General features: G+C 45.0%; 1 protein-coding gene across 3 annotated transcripts in view; it reads right to left on the minus strand.

Annotated features, from left to right (window-relative positions):
* Positions 1-18,455, minus strand: part of ptdss2 (phosphatidylserine synthase 2) — a 111,183-nt gene that overhangs the window by 63,189 nt on the left and 29,539 nt on the right. For all 3 annotated transcript variants that reach the window (XM_070899390.1, XM_070899389.1, XM_070899391.1), the window contains exons 2-3: positions 14,273-14,374; positions 1,151-1,233 (exon numbers count right to left, since the gene is read on the minus strand). In XM_070899390.1, the coding sequence (XP_070755491.1) occupies positions 1,151-1,233; positions 14,273-14,374 (185 nt within the window). The remainder of the gene's footprint in view (positions 1-1,150; positions 1,234-14,272; positions 14,375-18,455) is intronic.

Here is an 18,455-nt window from a genome sequence, read left to right on the forward strand (position 1 = left end):
GGATTACTCTGCTGAATTGTTGAAATTTTAATTACTGAAGCTTTAAGTTATCTGGCCAGCAATAGGTTTTATGATTATTCGTATAAGCACAGATAGAGATGACTGAATGGGTGAACAATGGTTCCCAAGCTTCTGGGACCATGGAGCCATCATGTGAAGAAAAGCACCTGATTAGTAAGGTAGGGAGGTAAGGATAGCTGTTCTGAGTCTAGTGTGAATTTGCTTTGGCGACTGAAGAAACTTTACAAAACCAGTTTGGGGTCAGTTTCCATTCTTTAGGATATTAACTGTTTGATGGAGCCTATGATAGGGTGAATTGCATGTAGTCTGCAATTCAAAATGGGTTTGCTAGGCTGAATTGTCTTTCCACAATCCATACTTTAGGTTCTAATCCACCAAATGATGCTCAAACCCTCACAAAAAGGTGATACATACCCATAACAGCTTACCCTGACAAGCTCCCTGCAAAGCATCGAAATCAGATGCATGAACGTTTGGTTCCAATTATTTGACTGGATAGTCAAATTAGAACTGTCCAATAAGACATCCCGTTTTTCATACTGACTGCCAGTTAAGCTGTTACTGGGTATAAAAACTATGCAGTAACCCATTACCTTGCTACAATCCTCAACAAAGCCTTTCAATAGAGGAGAACTTGATCTCATTATGAAAGCTGCCCAACACACTGGAACTGCTAAACAGTAATTCCACTGGGCCAAGAGGATTGGCTTCTTCTGAAGCGAGCCCTGTAGAGACTGTACAAGTATGAATAGGTAAATGTTTGTATATCTCAGTGAAACAATGGATAGGGCAAGTGATTTGGCAAATGTTTGTACTTAGCGTTAATACTGAAACTTGCTGCCTCACTACTGCAATTTTCCATGAGATAGTGAAAAGACTGTTTGAGTTAACCTTAGTGGTACCAAATAACTGGAATCTGAGTAAATTGATATGGAAGTGTAAACACTAGTACACAACTAGGCAGTCACTGACTGAAGCAATAAAACAACATTTTTTTTAACATGGTCCCTCCCAACTGATTTCTGGATTGTGGGACAGAGTGCATTGCCTCGAATATAATTTACAGCTGGAAAACATAGTTTTAAAATAGGAGACCTGACAGAGCCATTACAAAATCACAGTACTGTACCTGGGTGAGGTCTGGAAAATGGGCCATCTTTTGCTTGAGTGACTCCAAAACATAAGAACACGAGAATGCTGGCAACAATCCCTCTGTAAATCAAACAGTAAAATGAGAAACATCTCGCGTTTATTCATAGCAGCGGTTGATCATAACTCAAGCCTCTGCTGAAGCACCGTAACATTTTTTTCAAGCATTCAAGATTCATAAATTAAATACATCTTGAAGGGAAAATACATGATCAAAGCTCTCTCCTTTTCATAAAATGTACATATCAAATAAAATTCTAAGCTTTAATAAAGGTATTAACTTTCCTGTTGCAAGATATGACTACAAGTCAGTCTGGCAATGTGTGGTAAGGCGAGTGTCCTCATGCATATTGGAGTGGTTCCACTGTAAGCAACGAGGGGGGCAAGATAAATGAGTCGGAGGACTACTTCAAAGCCACCAGATAGCAGGGTGGGAAATTTTGGTTCCTAACCTATAACATGGTTTCCCAGGGTCAAGCAGCTCCAGAGTGTTCCTCTTGCAATAACAACTTGTATTTATATAGCGCCTTTAACGTAGTAAAACGTCCCAAGGTGTTTCACAGGAGTATTATGAGACAAAAAAAATAGAGCAAGGACATTCCCAAAATTATCACCAGAGCAGCTAGAAAGAAGAAATGTGCTATTCAAATGTTTCCACGGCAGCAGGGAAATTGGTGCTTTTTAAACAATACATTTAAATATAAAAATGAGTACTTTGAACAAACAGTAGACCTCCCTTCTCCTTTGAATATTAAAATTGTGCTAAGATCGGAGCCAGTTTTGCCACCTAAATGGTTCCCCCACTTGTAGGCCACTGTGGCCCACGCAAGTTGTCAAATTCCTTCACAATGGACTGATCTGTAGTGTGTGAAGGGCTCTGCTGCACTTCAGCACAATGTGTAAGCAGGAGAATTCTGGAAAGCCTCCGATGCTCATTTCTATTCACATGACCACTCTGGCTGAGTTGTTTAAAATCTGCAGCTACTGTTCAGACAGGCTATAAGTACGCCGTCACATGCTAATAACTTTACAATGAAAACAGGATTTCTAGACCATTTAAAGCACCTTTTTTATTCCTAGCTCGAGTACTAAAGTGCTTAATCAATGCTTTCTTTCCAAGTCTGACATCTTTACAAAGAAATGTCATTTTTGTTTAATGGGTATGATAGGTGAACCTGAAACTGGACTTCACACATAAATTAACTTGCCAGTATATAGCTGAACCAGAATGAACATGGGAAATCGGCTACTCTTGGAATCACCCAGCTGATTGGGATAGCTTCACAAATCAGAAAATGGCAAAAACAATTCTTGCACATACCCCTAACATCTACTGTCACCGTCAGTTCCTTCCACTGACAGAAACATTAAAAGGAAAAGGAAAAACCAACAAAAAAATCTCTACGTGTGCACACTGTTGTACAATTTTGAACACTTTCTTTTTCATTAAATTGTCAGAAGCAACCTCAACAGAGCTGGTAAGTGGAGTCAGGAAGAAGTAGTGAAAGATAAACCAGAAGAGCAAGAGGTGGGAAAATCGATGGCAGACTACCTGCCACCTTATCAGTGAGGCCTCGACATATACTTGAATGGAACACATATGGCAGTACTCCCTTCCCCAGCAAGGTGACTCAGATGCCACTTTGGGCACAGTAGCAAAACACATCTGGAACTCAAATAATCCATATTCCTTTCCTTATTATAAAATGCGATATTACAGTTAAAAGCAATATTGGTGAATATCAAGAGTTCATTTAAAGGCATGTTTAAGAATTTACAGAAATATAATTCAGAGCACAAACATATGATTGTGTTCACCTCTTTAAAAACAACTTTAATCCAAACAATGGTACCAATGACCGACACAGGTTAGCTCTACTTCAACCACACATTGTCGATACCCAAGTGTCTGGTTACAGGTTAATAATTTATCTCAAGTTTTGATTCATCCAATAAGAATGGAGAACTCTGGATCAGGATTGGACAAATCAGAAACCAATACTTTGGCATCACATCTACGAAAAGATAAATACACAGATTTTCTACACTTCTGGCATGAACAGAAGAATTTCTGAGTACAGATGACTTCCAGGAATTCACAATTATAGAAATAACTGTCTCAACTCAGCAGTCCTGATGAAATACAGTCTACTTAATAGGTTGGCTGGAGTAGAAACTTCAATTTATATAGCACCTTAAACATTGGCAAACACCCCAAGGCGTTTCACAGGAGCGTTATCAGATTTTAAAAAGTTGATGTACAGCCAAGGAGATATTACAACAGATAATTAAAACCTAGGTCAAAAAGGTAGGCTTTAACAAGTGTCTTAAAGGAGGAAAGGGGTGGAGGGGTCTAGAATACTGCAAAGCTCCTTGGAGGAAAGGATGTCCCATGCTTACAGCCTCAGCTCCATTTACTGCAGTAATCTGATTAATACTGTCCTTGCTGAATAATCCCGCATTAATGATCTTACGTCAACTGTAGATAATATTTTAGTTCCACGTTGCTAATATAAATTTTAAAATACAAGTTTACATTATTGGTGATCCTTTTTGTGCATTAAAAGGCTTTAAGGCAATCGGAGGCGACAACTCTCACGCAAAGAAGCTCTCGCCAGCTGCATTTTTTTAAATTTCAAAATATACTTTATTCATATAAAAATTTGTACAGTACATTCAAAAGCAGTTCAGTACACTTAGCTGCGGTCAGCAATCCCATACACTACATTTGGGTGCTAACGGCAGTTCCGTTCGATACATTCCCTTGCTTTTCAGTTCAAGTACAATTCGGTACAATACGGGATACATTGTAGTACATTCAACAAATTGCATTACATGTGTCACTATAAAGTACGCGGAATGGGTGACGGTACATTTACATTATTCTTTTCAACGTGCATTACGAAACAGACCTTGCATTGTACATGGCACTACAGAAGTGTTTACAGATCATGGTGATCCATGTACACAAAAAAGAAGTTACAAGTACAGCCCGAGGGGAGTTTTGTACTGATTCCTGCCCCCGGGTTTACCATGGCAGAAGGGTTTTAAACTGTGGCCCTTCCCCACCGTGCCTTTGCGGCGACTGCCCCAATTTTGAGTGCGTCCCTCAGCACGTAATCCTGGATCTTGGATTGTGCCAGTCTGCAACACGCAGACGTGGACATCTCCTTGTTCTGGAAGACCAGCAAGTTTCGGCAAGACCAAAGAGCGTCTTTGACCGAGTTGATGGCCCTCCAGCAGCAGGTGATGTCAGGCTCGGTGTGTGTCCCTGGGAACAGCCCGTAGAGCACAGAGTCCTGTGTTTCGGAGCTGCTCAGGATGAACCTCGACAGCAACCACTGCATCTCTTTCCAAACTTGCCTTACGAAGATGCAATCCTGAAGGAGATGGGTGACAGTCTCGTCCGCCTCGCAGCCGTGCCGTGTTGCTGAGACATCGGCTGTGCATGAACGCTCTGACGGGTAAAGCCCTCCTTACCGCCAACCAAGCTACGTCTTGGTGCTTGTGTGAAAGCTCTGGCGATGAGAAGTTCTGCCAAACAAGTTCGACAGTCCGCTCAGGGAACCACCCGACAGGGTCCACCCTCTCCTTCTTTCGAAGGGCGTCCAGGACGTTACGTGCTGACCACTGTTTTATGGCCTTGTGGTCAAAGGGGTTTTTTGTGAAAAACCTTTCCACGAAGGACAGGTGGGCAGGCATGGTCCAGCTGGTGAGGGTGTTTCGCGGCAGCGTGGCCAGGCCCATCCTTCGCAACAAAGGGGACAGGTAGAACCTCAGCACGTAGTGACACTTGGTGTTTGTGTACCGGGGGTCTGTGCACAGCTTGATGCAGCCGCACACAAAGGTGGCCATCAGGATGAGGGCCACGTTTGGAACATCCTTTCCTCCACTGTCCAGAGATTTGTACATTGTGTCTCTGCGGACATGTTCCATTTTGGACCTCCAGACAAAGTGGAAGACGGTCCAGGTAACTGCCGCGGCACAGGAGCGAGAGATGGGCCAGACCTGTGCCACGTGTAGCAACCCCGAGAGCACCTCACTCCTGACCAGGTTCTTTCCTGCCATGGAGAGGAAGCGCAGCTTCCACCATCCCAGTTTTTGCTTCACTTTGGCGATACGCTCTTCCCAGTTTTTGGCGCACGCCCCATCCGCTCCGAACCATATTCCCAACACCTTCAGGTAATCTGGCTTAACGGTGAAGGGAATAAAGGATCGGTCGGCCCAGTTGCCAAAGAACATGGCCTCGCTTTTGCTGTGATTGACCTTCGCTCCCGAGGCCTGTTCAAACTGGTCGCAGATTGTGAGCAATCTACAGACCGACTGCGGATCCGAGCAAAAGACGGCGACGTCGTCCATGTACAGGGAGGTCTTGACCTGAGTGCCTCCGCTGCCTGGGATCGTCACCCCTCTAATGCCCGCATCCTTCCTGATGGACTCGGCAAAGGACTCGATATAACACACAAACAAGACAGACGAGAGAGGACAGCCTTGCCTGACTCCAGATCTGATTGGAAAGCTTTGAGTTTCCCACCCGTTGATTAGAACTGCACTACTGATGTCTGTGTAGAGCAGTTGGACCCAATTGCGGATACCCTCCCCAAACCCCATTTTGGAGAGCATGTCCATCAGGTACGTGGGCGATATCCTGTCAAAGGCCTTCTTCTGGTCGAAGCTGATTAAGCAGGTGTCCACCCCCCTGTCCTGCACGTAGGCTATCGTATCCCTGAGTAGCGCGTGGCTATCAGAGATCTTCCTGCCGGGGACAGCGCAGGTCTGGTCCGGGTGAATCACCAGCTCAAGAGCAGACTTGATCCTGTTGGCGATGACCTTTGACAGGATCTTGTTGTCCACATTGAGCAGTGAAATGGGCCGCCAGTTTTTGATTTCCTCCCTCTCCCCCTTCTGCTTGTAGATGAGGGTGATGATGCCTTTCCTCATCGATTCTGACATGCTGCTGGCCAGAAGCATACCTCTGTACACTTCCAGCAGGTCTGGGCCTATCCAGTCCCACAGAGCCTCTCGCCAGCTGCATGCCATGCCAAAGTCAGACGTTTAGTAGCATAGTTCGCTGTGCACTAGTGGAGTGAAGGCATGAAAGAATAAAGCAGTTTCCCTCCAGAGTGAGGGTGTTGTCATTCAAAGACCAGTCGCAGCCATCTTCTAGGGCAATAGAAGGGAAACTAAATTGCAGTAGTTAATTCTAGGACTTAGAGCTATAACTAGTGTCTGTGTTAGAATTAAGAATCGTCTTTATAGATTATTGAACCAGATTTATAAACTAAGGCGTTAACATAAAAATCCAGCCGCCAATGCCACTGTGTTCCCACAAAACATTCCATCTCAGTTTATCGACTCCATTGTCAAAACATTAAGTGCCACCTTTGTATTAAGACTATTCAAAGCCCTCACACCCCATCACGATCATATAGACCAAATCAGCAGCATTTATTTAGATCAGGGCCTCAGTTCCATTGATGAATGCTAATCAGTGTACTTGTTTTTCCAAATTTTGGAATTGCACAAGTAAAACATTTGCAACTATAGCAAAAAAAGGAAAAGTGTAGTTCGAGGTTGCACAGTTGAATTGTTGCACAAAAATAAATTCAAACCACTGTTTACACCTCGGAACAAAAAGACCAATAGTAAGCACAGGCAAGAAAGGTAGAAAAATCCCAGGAATGAGTTATTCATTAATAAAGGTTGAAATATTTATTGTTCAAACAGTGAAAATGGCAGAATCATCCATTTTTTACGATGCCAGAGGGATAAATCAGCATGTGGGTCCGGGTTTCATCTTTTTGACAAGTTATGCTGTCAAAAGATAGCAGTGTTGATGCATGCTCCTTAGTACAGCTACAACATCTGAAATCCGGAATTCTCGGGGCCGAATTCGTGCCGGATTTCGCTGGATTTCACCGCCCGTCGATCCTCCGCTCCTCGCCGCTCACTGCCTGCTGATTTCCACCACCGCGCTTTTTACCAGTTTCCTCATCCCTCGCTGCCCGATGTCGGCATCTTGGCCGCCTCAAAAATGTCCGGTTTTCAGACAATTCTGGTTTTCAGAATCGGAACATTGCACCTGTATAGTTAAAAATACTTCAGCAAGACTTGCATTCAAGACCAGAAAGAATATAAACCCACTCAGGTGAATGACTGCTGCTCAAAGGAGGACCCAGATACAAACTTGCTTTTCCACAAGCACAAATAGGATTCTAAGTAAAATATTTGTTTTCTCTTTTTTAAAAAAAAGATTACAAGGGAGAAAGAATACATGATGAGAAATAATACATTAGTATATAGGAACTCATACCTGAATGGGTGGTAGAAACACTTACCACATTTAAAAAGTACTTGGATATGCACTTGAAGTGCCCTAACCTACAAGGCTGCAGACCAAGGGTCCAAGTTTCCCCAACCACTTTTTCCAGCGCACTTACCCATGGTGCGCCGACTTTCGACTCCAAAAACGGCACCGAAAATGTAGCTCCGTATTCTACCCGATCCGTGGACCGTCCAAGGGCTTGGCGTGGCGTGGCAAAAGCAGTGGGGGGGGCAGAGCTACAGCCCTGCGCCAAAAACAGTGCCGGCAGCTGTCTGCACGCACAGTGGAGTCTGCGCGCATGCACAGTAGCTCCTCACCCTCCCAGCGCGTCCTGCCGGCTCGCCGCACCTCGCCCTGGCCGAAGGGCTTGCCAGTGCGTGGTGCGTTCTTGTGAATTCTCTCTCCTGCCTGCCGTGTTCTGAGAGTGCCCTCTCCTGCCTGCCGCATTCTGTGAGTGCTCTCTCCTGCCTGCCGGTTCATTCTCCTGGGCGAGTTCTCTCGCCCCTATCCCCAGTCGAGTGGCCTCCCGGCCTGCTGACTTCCCCGGCCCAGTATGAAGGTAGGACTTAAGTTTAATTTTTTATTTATTTACTTTTTAATTATTATTGATGATTTTTATGCTCCATGAATGTTGTTGAGAAGGTGTTTAGTGCTTTGCAAGGTCCTCTGTGCTTCCCGCTCCCCCCACATCTCTGTCTACTTGCGCTGATTTCTTAACTCTCCGTAAGGTTTTTCTGTGCAGACACATACGCTGGCCTAAGTTAGTTTGGAGCAACTATTAGCTGGCCAAACTGGCTTAAATGGCCAAAACAGGCATAGGTGGCTGGTAATGCCCCCTTTTGAACAAAACAAAACAAAACAAAAAAAAGCCTAACTAACTCACTTACACTGGAGCAAATTAAATGTGCAAAATTGCGACTTTTAAGATGCTCCAGAAAAATCAAGTTGCTCCAGAAAAGACGGAGCAACTCCTGGGGAAACGTGCCCCAAGAGCTGGAAAGTGGGATTAAGTTGGATAGTTTTTTGTCGGCCAGCAAGGGCACGACGTGCCGAATGGCCTCCTGTGCCATAAATTTCTATGAGTCCTTTGATTAACCTAAAATATAGCAATTTAGATTCTGTTTCACCCTGATCAAATTTTTGTCTGCCCTGCATCTACAGAAAAGGAATCTACTATTTTTCCTCAGGGACAGATTGCCATGACCTAGTTATACCTTCTACACTTAAGATACAACTAAATCAGCTTTTATTTAATTGTTCACAACACTCAGAACACATAATTGCAGGAAGTGTGTAAAGCTTGTTGCTTGCACAACTAATTAAATGCATTCAATGGGGCGCAAAAACAACTGAGCACAATGATTGTACAAATGCATTCAGCAAAGAGGGGGTGGAAATGACCACAGTGCAAAAATATGCGCACGCGGCAAGGCATTTGTGGAATGTGCAGCCCAAGGGAAAATGAAACCCAAAAACATTTCTATACAGTGACTTCAAAACAGAATTGATTATATCTAATTTAATTATTCAGAACTCAATTCAATAATTGTAACATTGTTGGGATTTTAAATGCACACTGGATTGATATATTTTGAGTAACTGAGTGGAATTACTTTAAATTTGCAGTGTTGTCAACTATTTGTCCTTCAGTCTTCTTCTTAGGCGGCCCCTCGAATCGAGGATGACTTGCTTCCACACCGAAAAGGGATGTGTTCAATGAGTTCACAGGTGTTTGAATGAAGGACCTAATATTCCAGGTCCCGAACTGCATCTTGAAGGGTGGAAGATGCCTGTGCGTGAATTTTTTTTAATGTGTGTTGGCCGTTGCACACCAGTCCTTCAGTCTAGATGTCATTACATACTAATGACATAAAGTGCATAAGCAATTGCTCATCGTTACACCCATGGCAGCAAAACAAGAACGAAGAAACTGGAATAAAACTTGCCTCAATAATGCAACCTTATTTTAAAAGATACATGAAATGGTCTGAAAACAATACCCTCATTGAGAGGCACATGATCATAAACCGATTTAAGCTTGACTCTTGAAGCTTATTGCATTAGCTATATCTCGAAGCAAGATGCTTGCCTCGTATGTGTTCCCTAAATAAACTTCAAAACAACACCTCTTTACTGCAAATATTTAAAATTATGGGAGATTATTAATCACCTGATCAGTTAGTTCAAGATACAGTGACAGACTTCTGCCACCAAATGTAGCATACACTTGTCCATGAGCAGGAGGAATGCAGCTTGTCAAAAGGTCACGAACGAGCCAGGTTTATTTACTGCACAGGAAAAACTGTACCAGTTCTTTAACGAGACCTGGAGGTTCATCAACTTCCTCAACAACTACTTTTGGAGCAAGTTTCCAAACTTCAACCCTTCTCCAAAGTCAACTCTTTAAAAGCCCTAACTTCATTATCAAACTTGCTCAAAATTCTTCCAGAAAAAATTGTTACTGGGTCAGAAGAGCAAACAAAGATAGCTCCTGTAGTTACAAAGCTTGCAGGCTTCATCAACGTACTGAAACGGTGATAGAATTTGCTTTTCAAGCTCATCAGGCTCTCTACCTAGAAGTTGCCCACACAGAATTTAAGTACTGAAATGAAGACAGGGCACAAACAATGCTGAGAGCATTTACACTTCAATGAAGGACACTCTCATGGTGGGGAATTGATCAGGCCAACATCCCCAGCATCGAAGCACTGACCACACTCAACCAGCTCCATTGGGGGGGCCACAATGTCCGTACGCCCAACACAAAACTCCCAAAGCAAGCGCTCTACGCGGAACTCCTACACGGCAAGCGAGCCCCAGGTGGGCAGAGGAAAAGTTTCAAGGACACCCTCAAAGCCTCTTTGATAAAATGCAACATCCCCACCGACACCTGGGAGTCCCTGGCCAAAAAACGCCCTAAATGAAGGAAGAGCATCCGGGAGGGTGCTGAGCACCTTGTGTCTCGTCACTGAGAGCATGCAGAAAACAAGCGCAGGCAGCGGAAGGAGCGTGCAGCAAATCAGACTCCCCACCCAACCTTTCCTTCAACAACTGTCTGTCCCACCTGCGACAGAGACTGTAATTCCCGTATTGGATTGTTCAGTCACCTGAGAACTCACTTGTTTTTTTATAGAGTGGAAGCAAGTTTTCCTCGATTTCTAGGGACTGCCTATGATGGGGGAATCCAGAACAGGGCGGTGCAATCTTAAAATTAGAGCTAGGCCATTCAAGAGTGAAATCAGGGAGCACTTCCCACACAAAGGGCAGAGTAAATCTAGAATTCTCTCCACCAATAGGCTGTGATTGCTGGATCAATTGAAATTTTCAAGACCGACCGACATTTTTATTAGTTAAAGGCATCAAGGGATATGGACAAAAGCTGGGTAAATGGAGATGAGGCACAGATCAGCCATTATCACAATGGGGGAACAGGCTCGAGGGGCTGAATATCCTACTCTTGTTCCCTGCTTCAATGGTCCGATGATTGGCGGATGACACTAAGTTGGGTGGCAGTGTGAGCTGCAAGGAGGATGCTATGAGGTTGCAGAGTGATTTGGATAGGTTAGGTGAGTGGGCAAATGCATGGCAGATGAAGTATAATGTGGACAAATGTGAGGTTATCCACTTTGGTGGTAAAAACCGAGAGACAGACTATTATCTGAATTGTGACAGATTAGGAAAAGGGGACCTGGGTGTCATGGTACATCAGTCATTGAAGGTTGGCATGCAGGTACAGCAGGCGGTTAAGAAAGCAAATGTCATGTTTTTCCTTCATAGCGAGGGGATTTGAGTACAGGGGCAGGGAGGTGTTACTACAGTTGTACAGGGCCTTGGTGAGGCTAAACCTGGAGTATTGTGTACAGTTTTGGTCTCCTAACTTGAGGAAGGACATTCTTGCTATTGAGGGAGTGCAGCGAAGGTTCACCAGACTGATTCTCGGGATGGTGGGACTGACATATCAAGAAAGATTGGATCAACTGGGCTTGTATTCACTGGAGTTCAGAAGAATGAGAGGGGATCTCGTAGAAACGTTTAAAATTCTGACGGGTTTAGACAGGTTAGATGCAGGAAGAATGTTCCCAATGTTGGGGAAGTCCAGAACCAGGGGTCACAGTCTAAGGATAAGGGGTAAGCCATTTAGGACTGAGATGAGGAGAAACTTCTTCACCCAGAGAGTGGTGAACCTGTGGAATTCGCTACCACAGAAAGTTGTTGAGACCAATTCACTAAATATATTCAAAAAGGAGCTAGATGTAGTCCTTACTACTAGGGGGATCAAGGGGTATGGCGAGAAAGCAGGAATGGGGTACTGAAGTTGCATGTTCAGCCATGAACTTATTGAATGGTGGTGCAGGCTTGAAGGGCCGAATGGCCTACTCCTGCACTTATTTTCTATATTTCTATGTTTCTCCCCTTCTCTCTCCGCTCCCACTTTCACTTTTTCCAGTGCAAGTGGATAACCTGCTCTTAACTTTTTCTGCCGAGTTTGGGCCAAACATGTTCAACAGTGGCCCTCTGGGAATGAGCCTTTGGTGCAGAGATAGCATTCCCATCTCTGGGCCAGACAATGAAGGGTCTGTACCCCTCTCCAGACAGTCCCAGCGAGTGGAGTCGGAGCTCCGACTCTCAATTCTGGGTTAACATCCAACGGGATACGTGCGCCCGGCGGGTGTGGGTGGGCTCCCCCTTATCGCATGGGTTGTGGGAGCCGATAAAACCCTCCCGCCGTATAGAACTGACCACCCTATTGGCTGGTATAAAGGTGGTTACGGCCATGGAAGGAGCATTAACACGGCCAGTCAGACTGTCAATCAGCCTGCGAATCCTTCCACTACTTCACACTGTTCCCCAAAGGGAACAGCAAGAAAACATGAAAAGAAGAACAGTGGCCCAGTGGAGGTGGCGGGGAGGAAGAGAGAAATCAAACATCCGCCTTGTGATACTCAACATTAATGTAACACACCCGACTTACTGCACAAGCCTCCCAATTCGTTATGCCCTTATTTTCTCTCAGTTTAGTGCATAAAATATAGTTTCTTTAAGACCAGCTCCAAAGACTGATTTGTGTTACAAACTACCCAAGAAATAATTATGGTTCGGAACAAAGATGGACAGAATTATTGCTGCAGCAAATTGAGTAATTTTAAATCACGCTAAACAAACACCGATAGTCGAGGGTTCAATTGTTTGCACTGTACTGTATACCGAGGATAAGGACACAGTGGCGCGACTGGTAGAGAAACTAGTTAGGGCAGCGCATAATCAGCTAGATTAAGCAACAAATGACTCAACCATATTCATTCGGAGTTACACCCTTGCAGTTGTTGACCAATATAGAATACTGCTGCTTCCTGTCAATATACAGGAAGCTAATTACTGTGTTCTTTATAGCACATGAATGGACCAATAGCAGAGTTTACTGTTCTAGTTTTATAATTTTATTGACCTTTTCTTAACAGGTCCTCAGATCTCATGGGGTAAAGGCCTTCCTGGCCATCGCTGCGTGGAATAAACTGAATATTCCATTGATCTCGTTGTGCTTTCTGCTCCTACAGCAGCATTTTGTAACAAAAAAATACATTTGAGAAACTATCAGCATTCAGTAGCATCATGGAAGCACCCAAGTAGTTTTACATAGAAATTACAGCACAGAAACAGGCCACTCAGCCCAACTGGTCTATCCACAAGAGACTCCTCCCATCCTAATTCATCTCACCCTATAAGCATACCCTTCTATTTCTTTCTCCCTCACGTACATATCTAGATTTTCCTCAAATGCATCTATGCTATTTGCCTCAGTAAGTTTCACATTCTAATCACTCTCTGGATAAAGATGTTTCTCCTGCACTCAAACTTTGAGGATCTGTCTGTCTTCTAATCGAGCCATAAACTTGATGTATAAGTATCTGCAGCTTCTGGAGAGCAGGATTTCTAATGAGATGCTCAAGTAAAAGGAGACGAGAGTTTGTAGATTCAGACGTGTAAAGAGAATAGACTGGAACCCACTCAAACTGGAAGACGGAGACTGTTACCCTCCTTAAAAACTCCACCTGATCTGTACTAACACTCAGCAAACCACTCGAGGGTACTCCCCACTACAAGCTGTAACTACCAGAAAATCCCGTGATCCTCATAGGTATAAACTTGCCAAGATTTAGACAGCATTTTAGATGACAGTTTTGCTTATTCCCGGGTATCTCGGCCACCTAAATGTAGGCTCTACCAACGATTTTTCTAGTTTCCCAAGCACTGCCCTTCACTAGCATTGTGATGACCTTCAAAGATCTCGGTTATAGGTTCGAGATCCAGGTTTTAGGACAGCAATGCACTGCTGTCCTGTGTCTCCAATCGCCTGTTGACCCTCTGGAACCTGACTCTAATGCACAGAAGCTGAGCATGCCATTTTCTGAACTAACCTCCAAAGGGCTGACAGGAAACCGGAGCCACAGATCAGTTTAATTTTAAATGTTCCCCTCTTCCCATTGAGTGAAGGGCAAATAATGCCATCCTGCAGAGGGTTTTTACCAGATACATAAAGCTGTGGACTGAATGAATCATCTGCAACTGGAAGGTGGAACAGAGCTTGTGGACTTTGCCGTGCGTAACTTCTGTCACCAGACTTTCTAAATCAGAGATTAGCACAGTACGGCCCAGCATCCTAGAGTGGTTTGAAAGGGGCAAGATATGGAAAACTGACAGTAAACTTTGTAACTTGATTGGATTTTAGCAATGAAAGTAGAATATTACGCTCGCTGCTTGCACGAAGCCTCCACTTACCTCTTAATATTATAAGCTGTGTCCTGAGGGGTTTCTTCCAACAGAGTAACATAAACCAGTGCACAAGTCAGGATGAATAACACAGTCAAGGTGTGAGCTCTCCTGCGAATAGAAATAAAATTACTGGCTCTCAATACCGTCACACAGCTGAACTAACCCAACTGGTAATACCCACATGGAAGTATAACAACTGGGAAATGTTTCTAAAACAATTATTTTTTATTCCAGTTCAGAACTGCGCCTAATTCAATTTCAAAAAGGTAAATACATTTCAAATCAATTACTTTTGCTACAAAACTCACTTACCAGCAAATTAATGCAGAAAAATATAGAAAGCAACATCTATCATCTGCACTGATAGTTTATTTTATGTTTTAACCTTTTCTTGCCAATTATCTCCTTGTGGATCAGTGACCAGAAATAATGCAGGCCGGTCAGAGCACTACATAGCTTTAGCTCCAACTATTGCTCTGCTATCCAGCGTTCTATTTGTTTTACAGATTGCTGCTCCACAGTGACTGAACAGGTTATCCACAGAGTCTGTTAACATCTCTAGAAATAGCTCAAATTCACCTTTAGCTATTTCAGCATCATATGTTGCTAATTTTTCTTTCAACTTGCCCACTTATTTTAACTAAATGTCATCAGCATTGACTCTAATCTGCCACCAATACAGATTTTACCAAGTTCATGTTGTACAGTCTTGGCTGCTTCGCTAGACTGATCTCTTTCCCCACCCCCCTCCCTCCCTCCCCAGTTTAGTATTGTGAATTTGATTAATTTGTACAGATATTATGTTTTAGAAAAAATATAGGTCCCCAATACCAAACGCTTGGCGAACCAGTTAGTACTATCTTCTCCACTTTCCTCTTTCCCTCCCCACTCGCTTTCAACGTTTCCGCCAATTTATTTACCTTGAATCTGTCCACTTTTAAACCTTCAAATGAGTTGGCAAGAAATCAAACTGAACTAAGGAAGTGAGCTGCAAAGATCTTCAGCCAGTCCTAATGCTACAGTAAATAATATTAACCAAGAAATATTCTGCAGGAAAAAGTCTCAAACATTCGCATCAGGTAGTCCAAACTAACCAATGTTTCTTATTAGAAGCCAAAGGATTCTGATGAAGAAACCCACAAAAGCATTAAGTTAAACCTTTTCTTCAGATGCCTTTTCTAATAAACCAACAAGGAGACATTGGGGTCAAATAAAAAACAAACGAAAGTGACCCTTTTTAGAGCGGCACAACTAATAAGATATTAAACCAAAGAAAATTTTAAAAATTATTATTTCCAGTGCCCACTACACACTCCAGTCCCTGCGGTGCCCACTGGTCACGGAAGGCCTCAAACATTACCAGCAGACACCGCGTGCTCCTTCTCCGGAGCCACCTGGGCTGATTGTCCAGCTCTGTATTTCCATCATTTTCTGTTTTTATTACCATTATATTAAGACTAAAAGCCTCAACATAAATCAAACAACTGAAACACAGTCTTGGCACTGTAAACAGGCACATACTATGCCTAGCCAGCTAATAGTCCTCAAAACAGACTCCTTTTTAACATTTACAAGCTATTTTTGTCGCAACTGAAGCAAACAGGCCTTGCCTTGTAGCAAAGTGGTTATATCAAGTACTAATCTCGGTAGGGCCAACTAAAGGGACACAATAGATCTATTGCTTCTTTTTAAAAAAACACTTCTCTATGGAAACAGAGCACAAAAGCACGCTCCACCAGGCAAGACAATCGCTCCCTCCAATCATCCACCAGATACAGCAAATCCAGACTAGAATTAGGAAAGAGATTTAACGGCACGAATTAAGGTGTTGAAGATGTTGAAAAGAATTGATAGAGTAGATTAGAGAAACTATTTACTCGAATGGGAAGAAGTCCAGAATAAGTAGCACAACCTTAAAATTAGAGCGAGGCCATTCAGTGATGTCAGGAAGCACTTTTTCCACACAAAAGGTAGTGGAAATCTGGAATTCTTTTTCTTTCCCCCCGACCCCGCCAAAAAAAAAGCTGTTGGCTTTCTGTCCAGCAATTGCAAAGCACTTTGACTTCATCAGTGATTGCTACACGTTTCCCTCCATCTAGGAAGCAGTTGGATGCTGCTTGCCCTTTGCCATCATGTGCCCTGTTAGAGCCTCCCGTTATTGGTCGGTATGTTTCCTTCTGATGGCCTGGAGCGGTTGTTAGGAGTGGTCGAGTTGACCACACTGAGCTTGTTTCTCCACATAATGGGCCCAGGTTTCGGGCCGCGCCGTGTTTCGCGCCAGAAAGTGCGCCTAAAAAAAACTTACCTATTCTCCGGCTCCCTAGAGGTCCTCTGGAGCTGGGCGCGGCGCAGCACGAGCTGTAGGGGGCGGAGCCAGGTCCCGGCGCTGAAAACAGTGCCGGAACCTGTGCACATGCGCGCTACAGTGGGCGCGCATGTGCAGTAGCTCCAGGCGCCCAAAACTGTGTGGGAGGGGCCCAAAGCACGCAGTCCCTAGCCCTGGCCGAATGGCCTCACTGAGGCTGTGTGCATAAGGCTCCTCCCACCCGACGGGACCCGACCCCCGTTCTCTTCCCCCCCACCCCCTCTGCGACTCTCTTCCTTCCTTCCCCCCTCTCCCCCGGCGACTCTCATCCTCCTCCTCCTCCTCCTCTTTCCACCCCCCCCCCCCTCGAGACCCAATGCCACCTACCTGTAAATTCAGCCCGAGGTCTTGGGCCCAACCGTTCAGCCTCCTTCTCTCCCTTCCCCCCCAACCCTCTCTCCTTCCCCCCCCCAACTCCTTCCCTCCCTCCCTCTCTTCTTCCTCCCTCCCTCCCTCCTCTTCTCCTCCCTCCCTCTCTTCTTTCCCTCCCTCCCTCCCTCTCTTCTTCCCTCCCTCCCTCTCTTCTTCCCTCCCTCCCTCTCTTCCTCCCTCCCTCCCTCTCTTCTTTCCTCCCTCCCTCCCTCTCTTCTTCCCTCCCTCCCTCTCTTCTTCCTCCCTCCCTCTCTTCTTCCCTCCTCCCTCTCTTCTTCCCTTCCCTCCTCCCTCCTCTCACCCTCCCTCCTCCCTCTTTCTCTCTCTCTCCCTCCCTCCCTCCTCTCTCCCCTCCCCCTCGCTGTCAGAAACACAGGCCCCAAGTTTCGCCATGATTTGCTCTGATTTTCAGGAGCAACTGGTGTAGATCGGAGTATCTTAGAAATCGGAATTCTCGCCATTTAGTTTGCTCCAGTTCTAGTCAGTTAGAACAGAACAGAACTTTTTTTTCAAAAGGGGGCGTGTCCGGCCACTTACGCCTGTTTTCAAAGTTTCATCAGTGAAACTTACTCCAAACTAACTTAGAATGGAGTAAGTGAAGATTTTTGTACGCTCGAAAAAACCTTGTCGACACTTTGAGAAATCAGGCGTGGGTTACAAACTCAGGCTACAAATCAGGTGTAGGGAATGGGGGTTGGGGGGTGTTTAAAGGGAAGTTTACAAACATTAAACACTTCAGTTTTACAAATAAAGAGCCATCATCAATAATAAATGATAAAAACATCAATAAATCAACCAATAAATCAATCAAAAAAAATTAATAAGAAATAATTTTTTTTTTTAAATCAATAAATAAACATTTTCTACTTACCGACTGCAGCACCGGGAGCCCTCCAACAGTGTAATGGGATGCCCCCCGCCCCCCCGACCCCCTAGTGTGTGTCTCTGTCAGTGTCTCTATCTCTCTGTCTGTCTGTCTGGTGTCTCTCATTCTCTGTCTATCAGTGTCTGTGTTTCTGACAGCGAGGGAGGGGGAGGAGGGGGGTAGAGGGAGAGAGGGGGGGGAGCAGAGGGAGGGATGGGGGGGAGCAGAGGGAGGGATGGGGAGAAGGGGGAGGGGGGAAGGGGGGAGAAAGAAAAAGGGGGGGGAAAGGCGAAGCAGGGGGAAAGGAGAGGGGGGAAAGGAGGGGGGGAAGAAAGGAGATTGGGGGGGGGAAGGAGATGGGGGTGGGGGAAGGAGATGGGGGTGGGGGAGAGATGGGGGTGGGGGAAGGAGATGGGGGTGGGGGAAGGAGAATGGGGGTGGGGGAAGGAGATGGGGGGGAAGGAGATGGGGGGGGAAGGAGATGGGGGGGAAGGAGATGGGAGGGGGGAAGGAGATGGAGGGGGGAAGGAGATGGGAGGGGGGATAGGGGGGGGGGGGGGGGGAGGGGGGGGGGGATGGGAGGGGGG

Source organism: Pristiophorus japonicus, chromosome 14, assembly GCF_044704955.1.
Source record: "Pristiophorus japonicus isolate sPriJap1 chromosome 14, sPriJap1.hap1, whole genome shotgun sequence".
NCBI classification, from domain to species: Eukaryota; Metazoa; Chordata; class Chondrichthyes; family Pristiophoridae; genus Pristiophorus; species Pristiophorus japonicus.